The sequence below is a fragment of the Hakea prostrata genome, chromosome 10 (assembly GCF_041222555.1).
Source record: "Hakea prostrata isolate BN-2017 chromosome 10, UWA_Hpros_2, whole genome shotgun sequence".
Lineage (NCBI taxonomy): Eukaryota > Viridiplantae > Streptophyta > Magnoliopsida > Proteales > Proteaceae > Hakea > Hakea prostrata.
The window spans coordinates 44,479,774-44,493,357 of NC_142609.1; the positions used below are offsets into that span (position 1 = coordinate 44,479,774).

The following is a 13,584-nucleotide window of genomic DNA, read 5'->3' on the forward strand; positions in this document are numbered from 1 at the left end:
TTTTTGTGAACATACCATTCTCCGGAGGTTCAAGCATGATTTACTCGAGAGGTCAGACTTAGATACAACAATCTCAAATCATTTAAGCCTTTAAGATAAGCAAGCAACATGGAAAAATCCTACATCAAATTTAGGTTCCATAATAAAAATGAAGCATCAAAAGTCTTTCACCATCACAGTCCACAAAAGATGAAGAAGTACACTATAATAGGAATACCACCCCCCAGGGACAAAAGCACACACCCCCCAGGGAAAACACACCCCCCACCAGCAAAAACAAACACCCCCCCGAACCGAAATGAACCCGAAAAGCAAACCCCAAACACCCAGCTAAAAATTTAAAGCTAAAACGAACACCCAGTAAAATAATAAATCAACCCAATTAAAATAATATTAAAAACCAAAACACCAAAAAAACCCAAAACAAAAAAAAGCCCAATAACCCTGTAAAATTTACAAAGAAAAAAACGACACACAAGAAAATAAAAATGCAATTAATAAAAAGGGGACGAAAAAAACACGACATTATTTTGGTTTCGCTGATAAAAAAAAAACAAAATGGTAAATTGGGCTTTATTAATTAAAGATAAGGGTTTAAATGGAGTGGTTAATAATATTTAATTGAGGGTGATTTATAAACCGAGGGGAACGAAAAGACAAAATAAAAAAAGCAAGGAGGGGGGAGAAAAAAAACGGAAAAGTTATTTGGGTTTTTTACGTTGATAAAAAATATTAAAACAAAATGGTAAATTGGGCTTTATTAATAAAGATAATTGGGTTTAATTATGGAGTTTTGGTTAAAATAAAGAGGGGATTATTATAACGCAGGGGATACGATAATTGGCTTTAAAATAAAAATATTAGCAAGGAGTTGGGGTTATGAAAATATTAACGAAAAGAATTACCGAGAAAGTACAGAGGGAGGGTTGATAATTGCTGGTGAGGGGAGGTGTGTTTATCCAACTAGAGGGGTGGTGCTTTTGTCCAGCTAAGAGGAGGTAAGTGATATTTACCCTAATTTTTATGATATTTTTTTGGAGGTCCTACATTCTCTATTATATATATGTATATGTTATGTCATTGTCAGCTAATCATAGCGACTAGGACCGATAGACCCATGGGAAGGGGCGGGGGAAGGTGTGATAGAGACAGAAGATCTACCCATGACTTTCTTGAACTTTATGCTTCTACGAAGAGGCTCCCACCCACTGTGCTAAAAACACACCCACACCCTTTCTCTATTATAAATGTTCCTAACTTTCGGATTCAACAAAGAAATAGAATTGGCTCTCCGTGCCTCGATAAACCCGAACTAATAACATCGATGAACACTGCTTTTTTTTTCCTACCAAATAAACAAAAAAGAAAAGGATGAACACTGCTTTCCATTCCAATTGAGAGAATCAGATAAAAATAGACCAAACTTACAAAAGAAGGAAAAAAAAAGGAAAAAAAAAGAGTATGGCTACTTTGCCAGTTTCACGAAAAATCCTTTGCCTTGTCAAATCTAAAACGCTATAATTATGTACATATGGAAGAAGCTCTACTGTCTCCAAAATCAGCATAACAATATGGAAATGATTTAAGTTATGATGTCCACTGCAATGACTAGGCAACAGGAGGCCTGAGTACATGATCATGTGATGTGTCACGGGCAGCTGGGGGTATCCATTGCCACATTGGGAAACCTCCATAGCTGGGAAATGCCATCATCTTGTTTGCTCCAGCATGGTAAGCAACTGGGGGTGGTGGCACAAAACCAGCAGGTAGAACAGTCAGGGCTTTCACCTGTTGCTCCATCTTTTCTTTATCTGCCTTGAGTACAAGCTTCTCTTCACGCAGTTCATTTTTCTCTGTCTGGAAATGGATACAGGAAAAACACTAAGCACTTCGCAGAAAAATTTCTTATAGCAACATTTATGAGATGAATTACTACTAGACATGACATAACATGACCCTAAAAACATTTGAATACAGATGCAGAATCCTCAAACCTATCAGGCTAGGCATGGGCTAGCTCAACACCTCACAAAAACCAAATGGAAAAGGCAATTTAGTAAATATAACCTTTCTTGAACAATGGTAGCTTGAATCTTGTGTTTTAGCCTAGATGTCAAATTCAAGCATGCCACAAGTGAAAAACTGTTTCCAGGGGTGATGTGTATACCTAACTTTTATATTACATCAAGATCCAGCAGTCATCTCATCATATATTTGTGGGAAAAAATAGTGGCATCTCATTTCCTTCATTTTCAATGGTTAAACCCCTCCCCTCTTTTTACCATCTATAAATGACGGTCACTCCTACTAAAATCACATTTCAACATTCTTTGAATCAACATCAAATTTCACATGCAGAAATCCTTCAGTATCTATCTAAAAATTGATGACCAAAATCATTCCCCCATAAAGTCTATCCTTCATCTAGATATGACTGGCTGACATGAAAGCATGGTGAAAGTTGTTTTTGTATATCCCCTCTTTCCTTATTATATTTTTCTCCACCCGGATAAACTTGGGTAACTTCCAATTCATTTGAAACATGAAAGCATTTTACTAATAAGAAACAAAGAAAAAGAAATAATCCTTCCAGGTTTTCGAAAATGTGACTTTTCTTCAAGTAAAATAAAGGTGTCATTTGCCAAAGCGCAAAAACTGATTCTGTAAAAAAAAAAAAAAAGTAAAAAGACACAAAATTCAAACCTTCAAATTTTTTATGTCCTCTTGAAGCTTTTCATTTGCCTCTTTAAGCTCTTCAGCTTCAGCTTTTAGCTGATTCAAAACACGAATGGCATCACTGAGTAGTGCTGATTTGTCAGTTTTAGGAGGCTTGCCAGGCTCCAAAATAGAACTCAAGTCCGCAAATCTGTATGGAGGACATGACAGATATACATGATTAAACTTCAAAGTCACCTTGATAAATACAAAGAAATGATGTAAGAATTCCTAAAACTAATAAGATTGCAAGAGCGACCCTAATCCCTCATAAGAGAAGTGGATGCATGATGATTGTTTCTTCAATAATTTATATATCAAAATATCAGCATCAAGGAGATATAAGCCTAGAATCCTCAAAAAGACAACTGTAAGTATAAGCAAGAACATAACAGACAAAGCTATGTAAGCTACCTTAAAACAGTTTCTATAAATCTTTAGAAAGTACTCTGCACATACTTTAACATGTTGAATATAGTAATTTAAAGTTGCAAAAGAATCATAGGCACATAGTACTTGACAACCAACAAGATGCACTATGTTTTACATGGTATGGCCCAAAATGGTGGTGGCATTCAGAAGTCAATACTGGCAGCAGCATCCAAACAAAGAACAGGGAAAAGGAAAAGATACATGCCTGTCATTCAACCTGTCTCTCCGCATCTTCTCACGGCAAGCTTTTGATCCTGGTCCATTGCAAGGCTCATTTCGGCCCCTACAGATCACCACAATACATATTCTCATGAACACATATAATGGGCATTGCTATAGATGAAACTGACCCTAGCACAATCAAATAGAAACAAGAGGGTGCAATAACTAAACCATCAATACAGCAGTCCAACAGCAACGAGACTGACCTCTCAGTCCTGGGCAGGTGGGCTAATTACTTGATGACGATTAATTACTGGATTACTCAATCATATTCCATCTTAGAGTAGTTTATTATCCAATTATTTTAAGCCCAATCCAAAACTACAATCTGTGGGATGGTCCATGGTTCGAGTATAAAAAGGGCTACCTTTGTAACTATAAAAGATTAATTAAGAGGTGTTGTAATTAAAAAAAAACTACATCATGGGTTCTAAAATAAGAATAAAGCCTCATCCAACAAGAAAAAAATTCATGAAACATGAGCAAGCTTGGATAACAAATACAAACTATTTAAGGAATGTTAATACCTTTTCCGTGCACATCCTTTTTCTTGGACCACAGTGCCAGCAGCTGAATCAAAGTCTAGGCAACAACTGCAAATGAAAGGATCAATTACATGTAAGCAGTGAAATCAATGATTAACAGAACTCCCCTGATTCATTCCTACACATAATTTGAGGGGATGGAAGGAAGCCATAATCAGACACTATGTTTTACAAATTTGCATTGACTTGATTTCAATTTTGAGAAGCCTTCTAACCCAAAGAAATCCAGCTTCATTATCCAGAAAATTATAATTTTCCCCTTCACAAATTATCCATGTTCTCTCTATTTTCCTTAATTATTCCAGTCTGCTCATTTTTTCCCATCCCCTCCCCATCCCCCCCTCCCCAGTCTTTCCAATAAATAAAAAGCACAAGATGTCAAGATCAGATTTTTTTTCCCCCATAAAAAATATGAGAAATAGGAAGAACAGAATAACCTATCAGCTAGAAGGAAATAACAAAGTAAAATTTAGAAACGCCATGACACAAGAAGCCATTTTGGCGAACCCTAAATTTTTAAAGCCCCATCAGAATTATTCGTACTAAAGGCAAAAGAAACCCATTCTGGACATCATAACCCAATTGATCATGAACAAATTACTTATACCAAATAGATTGAAAAATTAAAACCAGACAAGGAGGGAGAATTTAAGGGAGACAAACCTCTGATTGTTCCAAATGAAATCATTGGATGGTGCTCCCTCAATCAAATTGTAATCCAGTATGTTCCAATTTCCATCCTGAAACGAATCCATCCTTCCTAAACCAAAAAATTGAGGAACAGCAATCTACAACAGGATTCCAGAAAACCCTGAAATCTAATTCCCTAATTTTGAAACTGATTGTCGAACACAAGTCCCGTTGTGCAATGCAAGGAGGTAAATATAGAAGGAAAGATTGGAGAAATCGAATATAATAATATAAAATAAGAAACGATTTTGGCAAGATAATTGCAATTTGTGACAAATTATCTGCCCTAGCTTCTGTTTCGGTGTTTACACTACGCAAGACTATTCTTTTCTCTTTTGTTTTAAACCACACACAACCCAGATTGAGAGCATATTGTCTCCGCAGCTCAAATAACATTTTGTCTTTTTTTTTTAATAGTGTAATTAAAAGATTCTTATTCTACTAAATTCGTTTTGATCTTTTTAAATTCATAAGAAAAAAAATCCCTAAATTGAGGGACCTCTTCCCATTCCAACTCCTCTTCCTCAGGACCAATTTGTTGGGATTAGGACAATCAATGATAACAATCAAGAAAATTTATCCCCAAAAAAAGAAAAAAAGAAAAAGAAAAGAGACACAGGTTTATCCCAATACAGGACTATATCCAGCTGTTAGGTTTTCACTATATTCTGTTCTTAACAATTCGTTACGAAAGAATACATACAGCCTCAGAAACCCTAAGACACACAGTTATTCATGAGCCCAATGAAAACTACAAAGGAAATTTCTATACCAAAGTGATATAAGGCGCTCGAGGTTGTCAGAATCTCAACATGACTAGGGATGTAAACGAATAGTCGAAAATCCGAATTCGATTTGTATTCGTATCTGGTTAAGAGCATTAGAATTTGGATGTGCCAATTTTAAGTCAGATATTATCCGATTCGATTAAATATTTGACTGAGACAGTCCGTATCTAATATGCATATTCGACTAAAGTTTAATTTTGGAGAATACATCAATATCCTTTTATTAATAGTAATTAATTACATTAAACTACCAATAATTACTCTAATCAAATGTCGGATATTCAAATTACATTCAGATATTTTTACTCATCCGATTACTTTGAATTCGGATCGAATATTATTCGTAAATTCGATTAACTAAACAAATTCAAATTCAGTTATAAATATACATATCTAACAAAAGGGTAGGAGAAGAACAATTGCTACTAATACTCAGTGTCCAAATCCAATGAGGTTCCAAATTGTTTCAACAGTCAACTTCGTAGCACGAGATGATTCGATGTTGATAAGAAGAATGGTCAACGGTGGGCTAGAGACACTTCTTATAGAAGGCCTTGGTCCCACTCAAAGATTGCTGATTTTTTTTTTCTTTTTATTTTTTTAAAAGATGCTGTAGATATCAAAAAAGTTAATATCAAAATATATGGATGATAAAATTTTGTCATATAGTTTTCAATTTATTATGAAATCTTAAAGAGTTGGTTAACCTTTAGAGACTGGCGTGTGGTTTGCATGATTTCCAATAAAATACATGACCATTCACCATAAACAAGCATCAAAATTTCAGAAGATGCTTTTCATTAAAAAGTATCTTCTAGATAAAAATAAATAATAATAATAATTAAAAAAAAATCTTCATAAGATGGTATGCTTGCCACACTCCAATTCTATATTTTAAAATATTAATTTAATTATCATTTATTCTAGACCTAATTGATGTTATTGTAATTATATTAAAATTAACAGTTTTGTGTTGATATGTCTCATATGCCTCTATATCATTTTTTTTTCTTTTCAGAAGAAGTGATGATCATTACATGAGATGCTAGCAAAGATTCTCAATAAAAGAATACATTAGATATATAAATAAATAAATAAGGAAATTTTATGGATATCATATAAAATTTAAAATTTAAAAAATGTATAAAAATCAAAACAATAAGTAAGAGGTCAGAGTTCAGATCCTCTCGAGGCCATGGAGAGGCCCTGTCTTATATTATATAATACTAATACCTTCATCCCCGATATATAAAATCGTCTATTTAAAACAGCCGATGTCAATAGCAACAACAACATTAATGGTGAAACTACTGAAGATGACCATGCTTCTTCAATTCCCACGTGAACACAAGCCATTGAGGTTTAACAAGGGGCGGTCATTTCTTTTTATTTTTCTTTGTTTTTTAAGGTAAGAATAAGGAGCAATGATTTTGTCAGCTCATCTTAGGTTCGAGTCTTTTTTTATTTGAACAAATTATATTTATACCCGTGTATTCCTGAACAATTACATTTACAACTCTTGGAATGGATTTTATTACAAATGTCTCCTTGTGCAGTTGTAATATAATTCAACATATAAGAGGTGTAAATATAACAGATAAATTTTAGGAGGTATAAATATAATTGTTTGCAAATCCAAGGGGGTGTAAATGTAATTTTCTCTTTTTTATTTTTGGTCAATTTAGGCTTGTTCGGATCATGTTACTTTGCCCATGCCATCCAATGTCAGGATTGTGTCATGTCTTTTCAATAAATATTGATCGTTGGTTTTGAATATATACTCAATGGATATACTTAGAGCAAATTATATTTAGATTCCCTATATTTGCACCCTAGGATTTATTTTATTACATTTATACCTATTGTGTTTTGATATTACAAGCTTACTCCTAATGTTAGAATTACTTGATGAGTTAGCATATAGTGTATTTTCAAAATTTCTAATATTAACCTTCTTTATTCCAAGCTAAAAGAAAAGGCATAATCAAATTGTAGAATTTAGCTGAGCTGTCCATGGTTGCGCTAAAGTTAGGGCTGCAACAAGGTCAGGTTGGGCTCAGCTTTCACAATTCGAGCACAGCCCTATATATTATAATCTAAGCCCATTCTCGTCCTAACCCTAAGCCCTACAGGACCAAGCCAAGCTCATTTCCGTCCTAATTGGCACGTCCCTAGCCCTATCCCTGTCCCTGATGGGTCGTGTCCCTGCCCTTATTGGCCCTAGCCCTAGCCCTGATTGGCCTTGTCTCTGACCTTGTCCCTAGCCTTGGCCCTGAACCTAATTGACCATAAATTTGGCCCTAGCCTTGATTGGTCTTATCATTGTCCCTGTTCCTAATTCATTGAGATTCAGCATTAGGGACAAAATTAAGGTCATGATTAGGGTTAGAATCAGGCCAAAATTAGGGATAGAGTCAAGGTAAAAAATCAGGGACAATTCAAGACAGGCTTAAAGGCCAAACATTAATCTCAGGCCCATCCTTGACCCTAATCAGAGTCAGAATATTTTGGCCTTAACCCACCATCAAGACCAAAATCTTGAGCCCAAGGCCATGAAGGCCAAACTTGCACCCCTAGACTTAAAGTTTCAATTTTTTTAAACAGTTTCCTAAATAGTATCCTAAAACAGAAGTCTATTCACCCTAAAACTTGATTGACTTTTATGTATAACATTTTAAAGAAAAACTTAGATTAAAATTCAATAAGGATTAATTTTTTTTTAATGTTTAAAACGAACGATATTAGGCACAAAAATTCATTTGTAATAGAATAAATTATAGGAGATGTAAATGTAATTGTTTGTAAATAAAAATATATAAATGTAATTAATTCATATATTTAAGTTAAATGAATTTTACATGAACCCAGTTGAATAAATCAAATGAAAGAAAAAACCCTAAACCCCAGGTACATCTTTGCTTTTCCTAGTTACAAGATTTGTAGAAGTGTTCCACAACAAATGTTCATCCAAGGAAAAAAAAATACCGGTAAAATATCGCTCAAACTTGACGATTCGTTGGTTCGCTACTCACCGAGCCGAAGGACGCCTTCAAAACGAGATTAACCAAATATCGCTGGAAATTTGCCGAAAAATCGCCCCGAAACTTTGTGTTTCGAAACTTTTAAGGTTTATCTTCTCCGAACTTGACTTGCTTCAAATCAGATTCTCCCTGATGAAGATCAAACCATTGTGGTGGGAGGCAGAGGAGTCTTCACCTATGAGTTCGTTTCCAAAACCAAATCGTCTGATGCAAGGAAGAACGAAAGAGATGAAATTGTTAGATGACCGAAGAACAAAAACCAAAAGTGATGACCAGAAATTTGGAGTGAAAATGTTGTTCGGGGTTTTCGACCAGCCAGTGAAACCCTTTCTTCGGTGATTTTTCGCACCTTGATTTTTTATATTTGCTCTCGTCACACTTATTCACCACACATTAAAATAGAATTCACAATAACTCACTAGGGGTCGAGTTAGAAATTATGTACTATTCTGACATTATTCAACCACATAATAGGAGGTTGGGACCACGGGAGACGTATTAAGATTTTCACTCTTAATTTTCACTATTATGTGATAAAAAAACATTTTCCTATTTGGTTACATGAATTTGAAATTTCTAGACTCTGTGAATGCAATATTTATACCCATTTGGTTGTGAAAATCTTTAGATTCATGAAATCTAAAGGTTCATCTTTTTACACTAAAAACGTGAATTTGTAGATTTTATGGGTATGAGGTGAAATCTAGAGATTTCATCCCTATTAAAAAAACTCTAAAACATTTGCACATTTACAAAAATTACAAATGAATCCATAGATTTCATTTCACATATTCATTTAACCAAATAGTTAATTTTATAAATTACGACTCCATAGATTTGAAATCTCTAGGACTTAAGGGAGCACATAATTCTCTCCCAATCGATTGAGAGGTGATCTAAATTCTGGGGGATCCATCAAGGTAGACCCATTTTTGCCATAAAAAGGTAAACCGATTTTGGTCAACTAAAACGTTTCCAAGGCTCACTTGGGACCTAGCTATAGGGTGAACCACATAAAAAATCTCATCTTTTGCAAATGTTGTGTGGGACATCCACGGATGGGAGGTTCCTCCATGGACCAATATCAGATTCATATTTTACAAGAAAATAAATCATCCATTTTCTTGTAGATGTGTGACATGTGTCTTAATATCATATGGGAGAAATTTATTTATAAATCACATCAATTAATTCTTTGATGTGATTTATAAATGGATTTCAACCATTTGATGTGATGTTAAGACACATGCTAGTTATGTCACACATGTACAAGATAATAATTTGCCCATTTCTTTGTCAGAAATGGACTTTATAAATTTCCCTCATTTGATCAATTGAACATTTTAGTTTTGTCAAAAAAAAAAAAACATTTTGAGCTCCAAAAAGAGGTGAAAAAAAACTCACCCATATCTAGAGGGTCAATGAAGAAAGACCAAGAATATTTTATTTTCATATTATTTTTCAAAATATATGCTAAGAAATGCATAGGTTTTCTTTTTCTTTTTTCCTTGAAAAAAACAAAAAAGAATTGCAGCCTAAAAAAATATCAGCAGTCAATGTTTAGGATCTGCTATTTGTGTCTTCTATTCACTGTCATGCTTTTTGTAAGTTTTTATATTGCTTGCGACAGGCCAATTGAAACGCTTGGATTACATACTTTTTTTGTCAATAATGTGCAGCCTACAGTCGAGATCTCAATCGTCCGTTTTACAAAAATGGGTTTTTAACAGTTCTGCTAAACAGACGGTTGAGATCTCAATCTCAATCTCAACCCTCAACTGTACATGTAAGTGTAGCACATTAATTACACAACACCAAAGCAAAATCCACCTATCCAGAGTCGTCAATGTTATTGTACAAAACAGCCATCGATCTGGTCTTGAAAATGCGTTTGGCTTCCGTGTCGGCTGCGATCGATTCTGGTGGTCACCCATTTTGATTTTTTTTTTGAACTACACCACTGAAAGCAAATAAATAAAAGAAAAAAAACCAAAATGGGTGGATCTCGACCACCAGAATCGATCGCAGCCGCAGGCAGAATGCGCAGCACTGAAGCATTATTCCTTGAAAATGTTTGGGGTCACGGGGACACACACATGCACACAAAGGCTTCCCCTCCAATCCCTTCACCCTTGTTGTGATCACGAGGAGTGTAGCCAAGGCATCACTTCTTCCCCGTGTGCTCTCTGCCCTTCATAGAAATAGTAGTAGCTAGAAAGAGTTAGAACCCTTTTGCTTGCTTTGAATAAAAGGTGTTGAGATACCCAAAACGGTTATGTGATTCATCTGTGACCTCATCAGTCCTTGCCGTTATATTAGTTACAACAGACACGCACAGTGCTGTTCACTCCCTAGTCTATAAATAAATATAGCAAACTCACGAGCATCAAAGATAAGAGAACAACTCATCTTGATTTCTTTTCTTGTAGCTCCATCAATCCTTCTTCTTTCTCTTCTTGGTTCTTCTTCTTCGGCAAGGCAAGGCAATGGCACTGCATCAATACCCACATGAACAGAGCTCTTATCAACTTCTTGAAGAGATAGGATCCGGCGTAAGTGCCATAGTTTACAAGGCAATCTGTCCTTCCATGAACTCCGTTGTTGCCATCAAAGCCATTGACCTTGATAGATCTAGAGCTGATTTTGATAATATCAGGCAAGAAGCCAAAACCATGTCTCTGCTCTCTCATCCTAATATCCTTAATGCCCACTGTTCTTTTACTGTTAATCGTTGTCTCTGGGTTGTCATGCCCTTTATGTCTGCTGGTTCTCTTCAGTCCATCATAAACTCTTCTTTCCCAGATGGGTTATCTGAACACTGCATCGCTTTTGTTCTCAAAGAAACTCTTAATGCTCTGTTGTACCTTCATGGTCAGGGTCATCTTCATAGGGATATTAAGGCTGGCAACATTCTCATTGATTCAGACGGGTCTGTCAAACTTGCTGATTTTGGTGTCTCTGCTTCCATCTATGAATCCAAGCCTACATCTCTTTCTTCTTCTTCATCTTCTCTGATGCTCAGTGATGTAGCAGGGACTCCTTACTGGATGGCACCTGAAGTGATACATTCACATACTGGTTATAGCTTCAAGGCTGATATTTGGTCATTTGGTATCACTGCCTTAGAATTGGCTTATGGTAGACCTCCTCTGTCTCATCTCCCTCCCTCAAAATCTCTGCTCATGAGGATCACTAGTCATTTTCGTTTCTCTGATTATGAAAAAAACAAGAGCAAAAGCAACAAGAAGTTCTCCAAGAACTTCAGAGAAATGGTAGCATCTTGTCTTGATCAGGACCCTTCAAAGAGGCCTACTGCCGAGAAGTTGCTGAAACATCCCTTCTTCAAGAACTGCAAGACTGCCGATTTCTTTGTCAAGAATGTCTTGCAAGGGTTGCCCACAGTAGAGGAAAGGTTCAAGAAGATGGGAGTGGGTTACTCATTAGGGGCTCATGAAGAAAGCTCCGAAGAAGAAGAAGAAGAATCGTATGATGGTACCATTGTCAAGCATAGGAGGATAAGTGGGTGGAACTTCAATGAAGAAGACCTGGAGTTCAATCCAGTGTTTCCAGTAGAAGTGGAAGCAGGCTCGATCAAGTCCCATCATGAAGAGGCAGATGACCCCATTGTTAAACGAGTTCGATTTGGAGGCGAATCGATCATCCACGAATCTAGCCCTCCCTCTACTACATCATCAGCTGAAGTTGAAGCAGCTACGTGGGCTGATGACCCCAACAGCGTCTCTATTGCATCTGATATGGAAGCTAGTAGTGGTGAAGTGGTTTCAGATTATCAACCAGCTCAAATTGAAACACCAACGCAGGTTGAGGTTCCGGATACAAACATCACGACTGATATGGGAGCAAGTGCTGGAGATCTGGGTTCAGAATGTTCAGATTCTCAGATGGTTCCAGTTTCAGGTTTGATCCCAAGATTAACAAGATTACAACTCAGCATGGATAGGCAGAACACTCAGTTGAATATTCTATTGGCCACTTGTGATGATGTTGGAGAAGCAGTCACAGATGCAGAGACGTGGGCTGATGACCCCAACAGCGTCTCTATTGCATCTGATATGGGAGCTAGTAGTGGTGAAGTGGGTTCAGATGATCAACCAGATCAAATTGAAACACCAACGCAGGTTGAGGTTCCGGATACAAACATCACGACTGATATGGGAGCAAGTGCTGGAGATCTGGGTTCAGAATATCCAGATTCTCAAATGGTTCCAGTTTCAGGTTTGCTCCCAAGATTAACAGAATTACAACTCAACCTGAAAAGTCAGAAGACTCTGTTGAATAATCTATTGGCCTCTTGTGGTGATGTTGGAGAAGCAGTCAGACATGCAGAGATAAGTCCTGAAAAACAGCTTCTGCGGAGGGTAGCAGAATTGATGATAGAACTAGACCAAGAAAAGCGTAAGAGTGCATCTCTGGAAATGCAATTGGATTTTTTGAGGAAAAAGTACATGACAGAAGGCAGTAGCAACACCAAGACGAATGATGAGAGTGATAACGAAGGCCCTGGTAGTTCATCTGTCTGAGTAAAACTGACAAGAGATGAGGATAAGATGATTTCAGGAACCAGTCTTCTTCCTACATGAACAACAGCCATGGTTGTAAACTACAGAGAAGTGATCCCAATTCAAGGGGTTTGACGCTTCATAGAACCTGGTTTCCCTTTCCTCACCATATACCATTCATCTTTCAAGGGCTCACTCAATCTAAATGAATGTTTGATGCCACTCTAGACTTGGAAACGTTCACAATATTAGTATTTCAAGTAGATAGTAGTCCTGTGTTTAGGTTGACTTGTAGTAGAAGTACCTCTACTGTATTTGCTATTAAAGCAAAAACATACAAGAATGAATATTCACAATGGTATCTGTTATGTGTGTACCAAATTAGATAATAAAATGCCACCAAGAACTTGTCTATATTATTCGTATTTGGGGACACTACTTTCATCGAATGTATCGTTCATACATCTGCGGCGATGTTCCTGCTACCCCCGCTGACAGCTAATGAAACAGAATCTAGATGAGTAATTTTAAAAATCCAAAAATCTGACAAGGGAAGATCGATTATTTCATTTCATTGGCTGCCATAGCAGTAGTAGGAACATCGCAGTTTACATTAGAGATCATCTTCGGC

General features: G+C 36.3%; 2 protein-coding genes across 2 annotated transcripts; one reads left to right on the top strand and one right to left on the bottom strand.

The window, feature by feature from the left end:
- Positions 1-1,353: 1,353 nt before the first annotated feature.
- LOC149003330 (transcription factor bHLH104-like) lies at positions 1,354-4,968 on the bottom strand. The gene is made up of 5 exons (XM_089138308.1): positions 4,578-4,968; positions 3,897-3,962; positions 3,353-3,430; positions 2,704-2,866; positions 1,354-1,857 (listed from the first exon to the last, which is right to left on the bottom strand). The coding sequence occupies exons 1-5, from the start codon at positions 4,667-4,669 to the stop codon at positions 1,609-1,611; spliced, it is 648 nt and encodes a 215-aa protein (XP_088994434.1). The 5' UTR covers positions 4,670-4,968; the 3' UTR covers positions 1,354-1,608.
- Positions 4,969-10,837: 5,869 nt separating this feature from the next.
- On the top strand, positions 10,838-13,349 carry LOC149003331 (Protein kinase superfamily protein). Its single transcript, XM_089137468.1, has one exon. The coding sequence runs from the start codon at positions 10,920-10,922 to the stop codon at positions 12,972-12,974; it is 2,055 nt and encodes a 684-aa protein (XP_088993594.1). The 5' UTR covers positions 10,838-10,919; the 3' UTR covers positions 12,975-13,349.
- Positions 13,350-13,584: the final 235 nt, after the last annotated feature.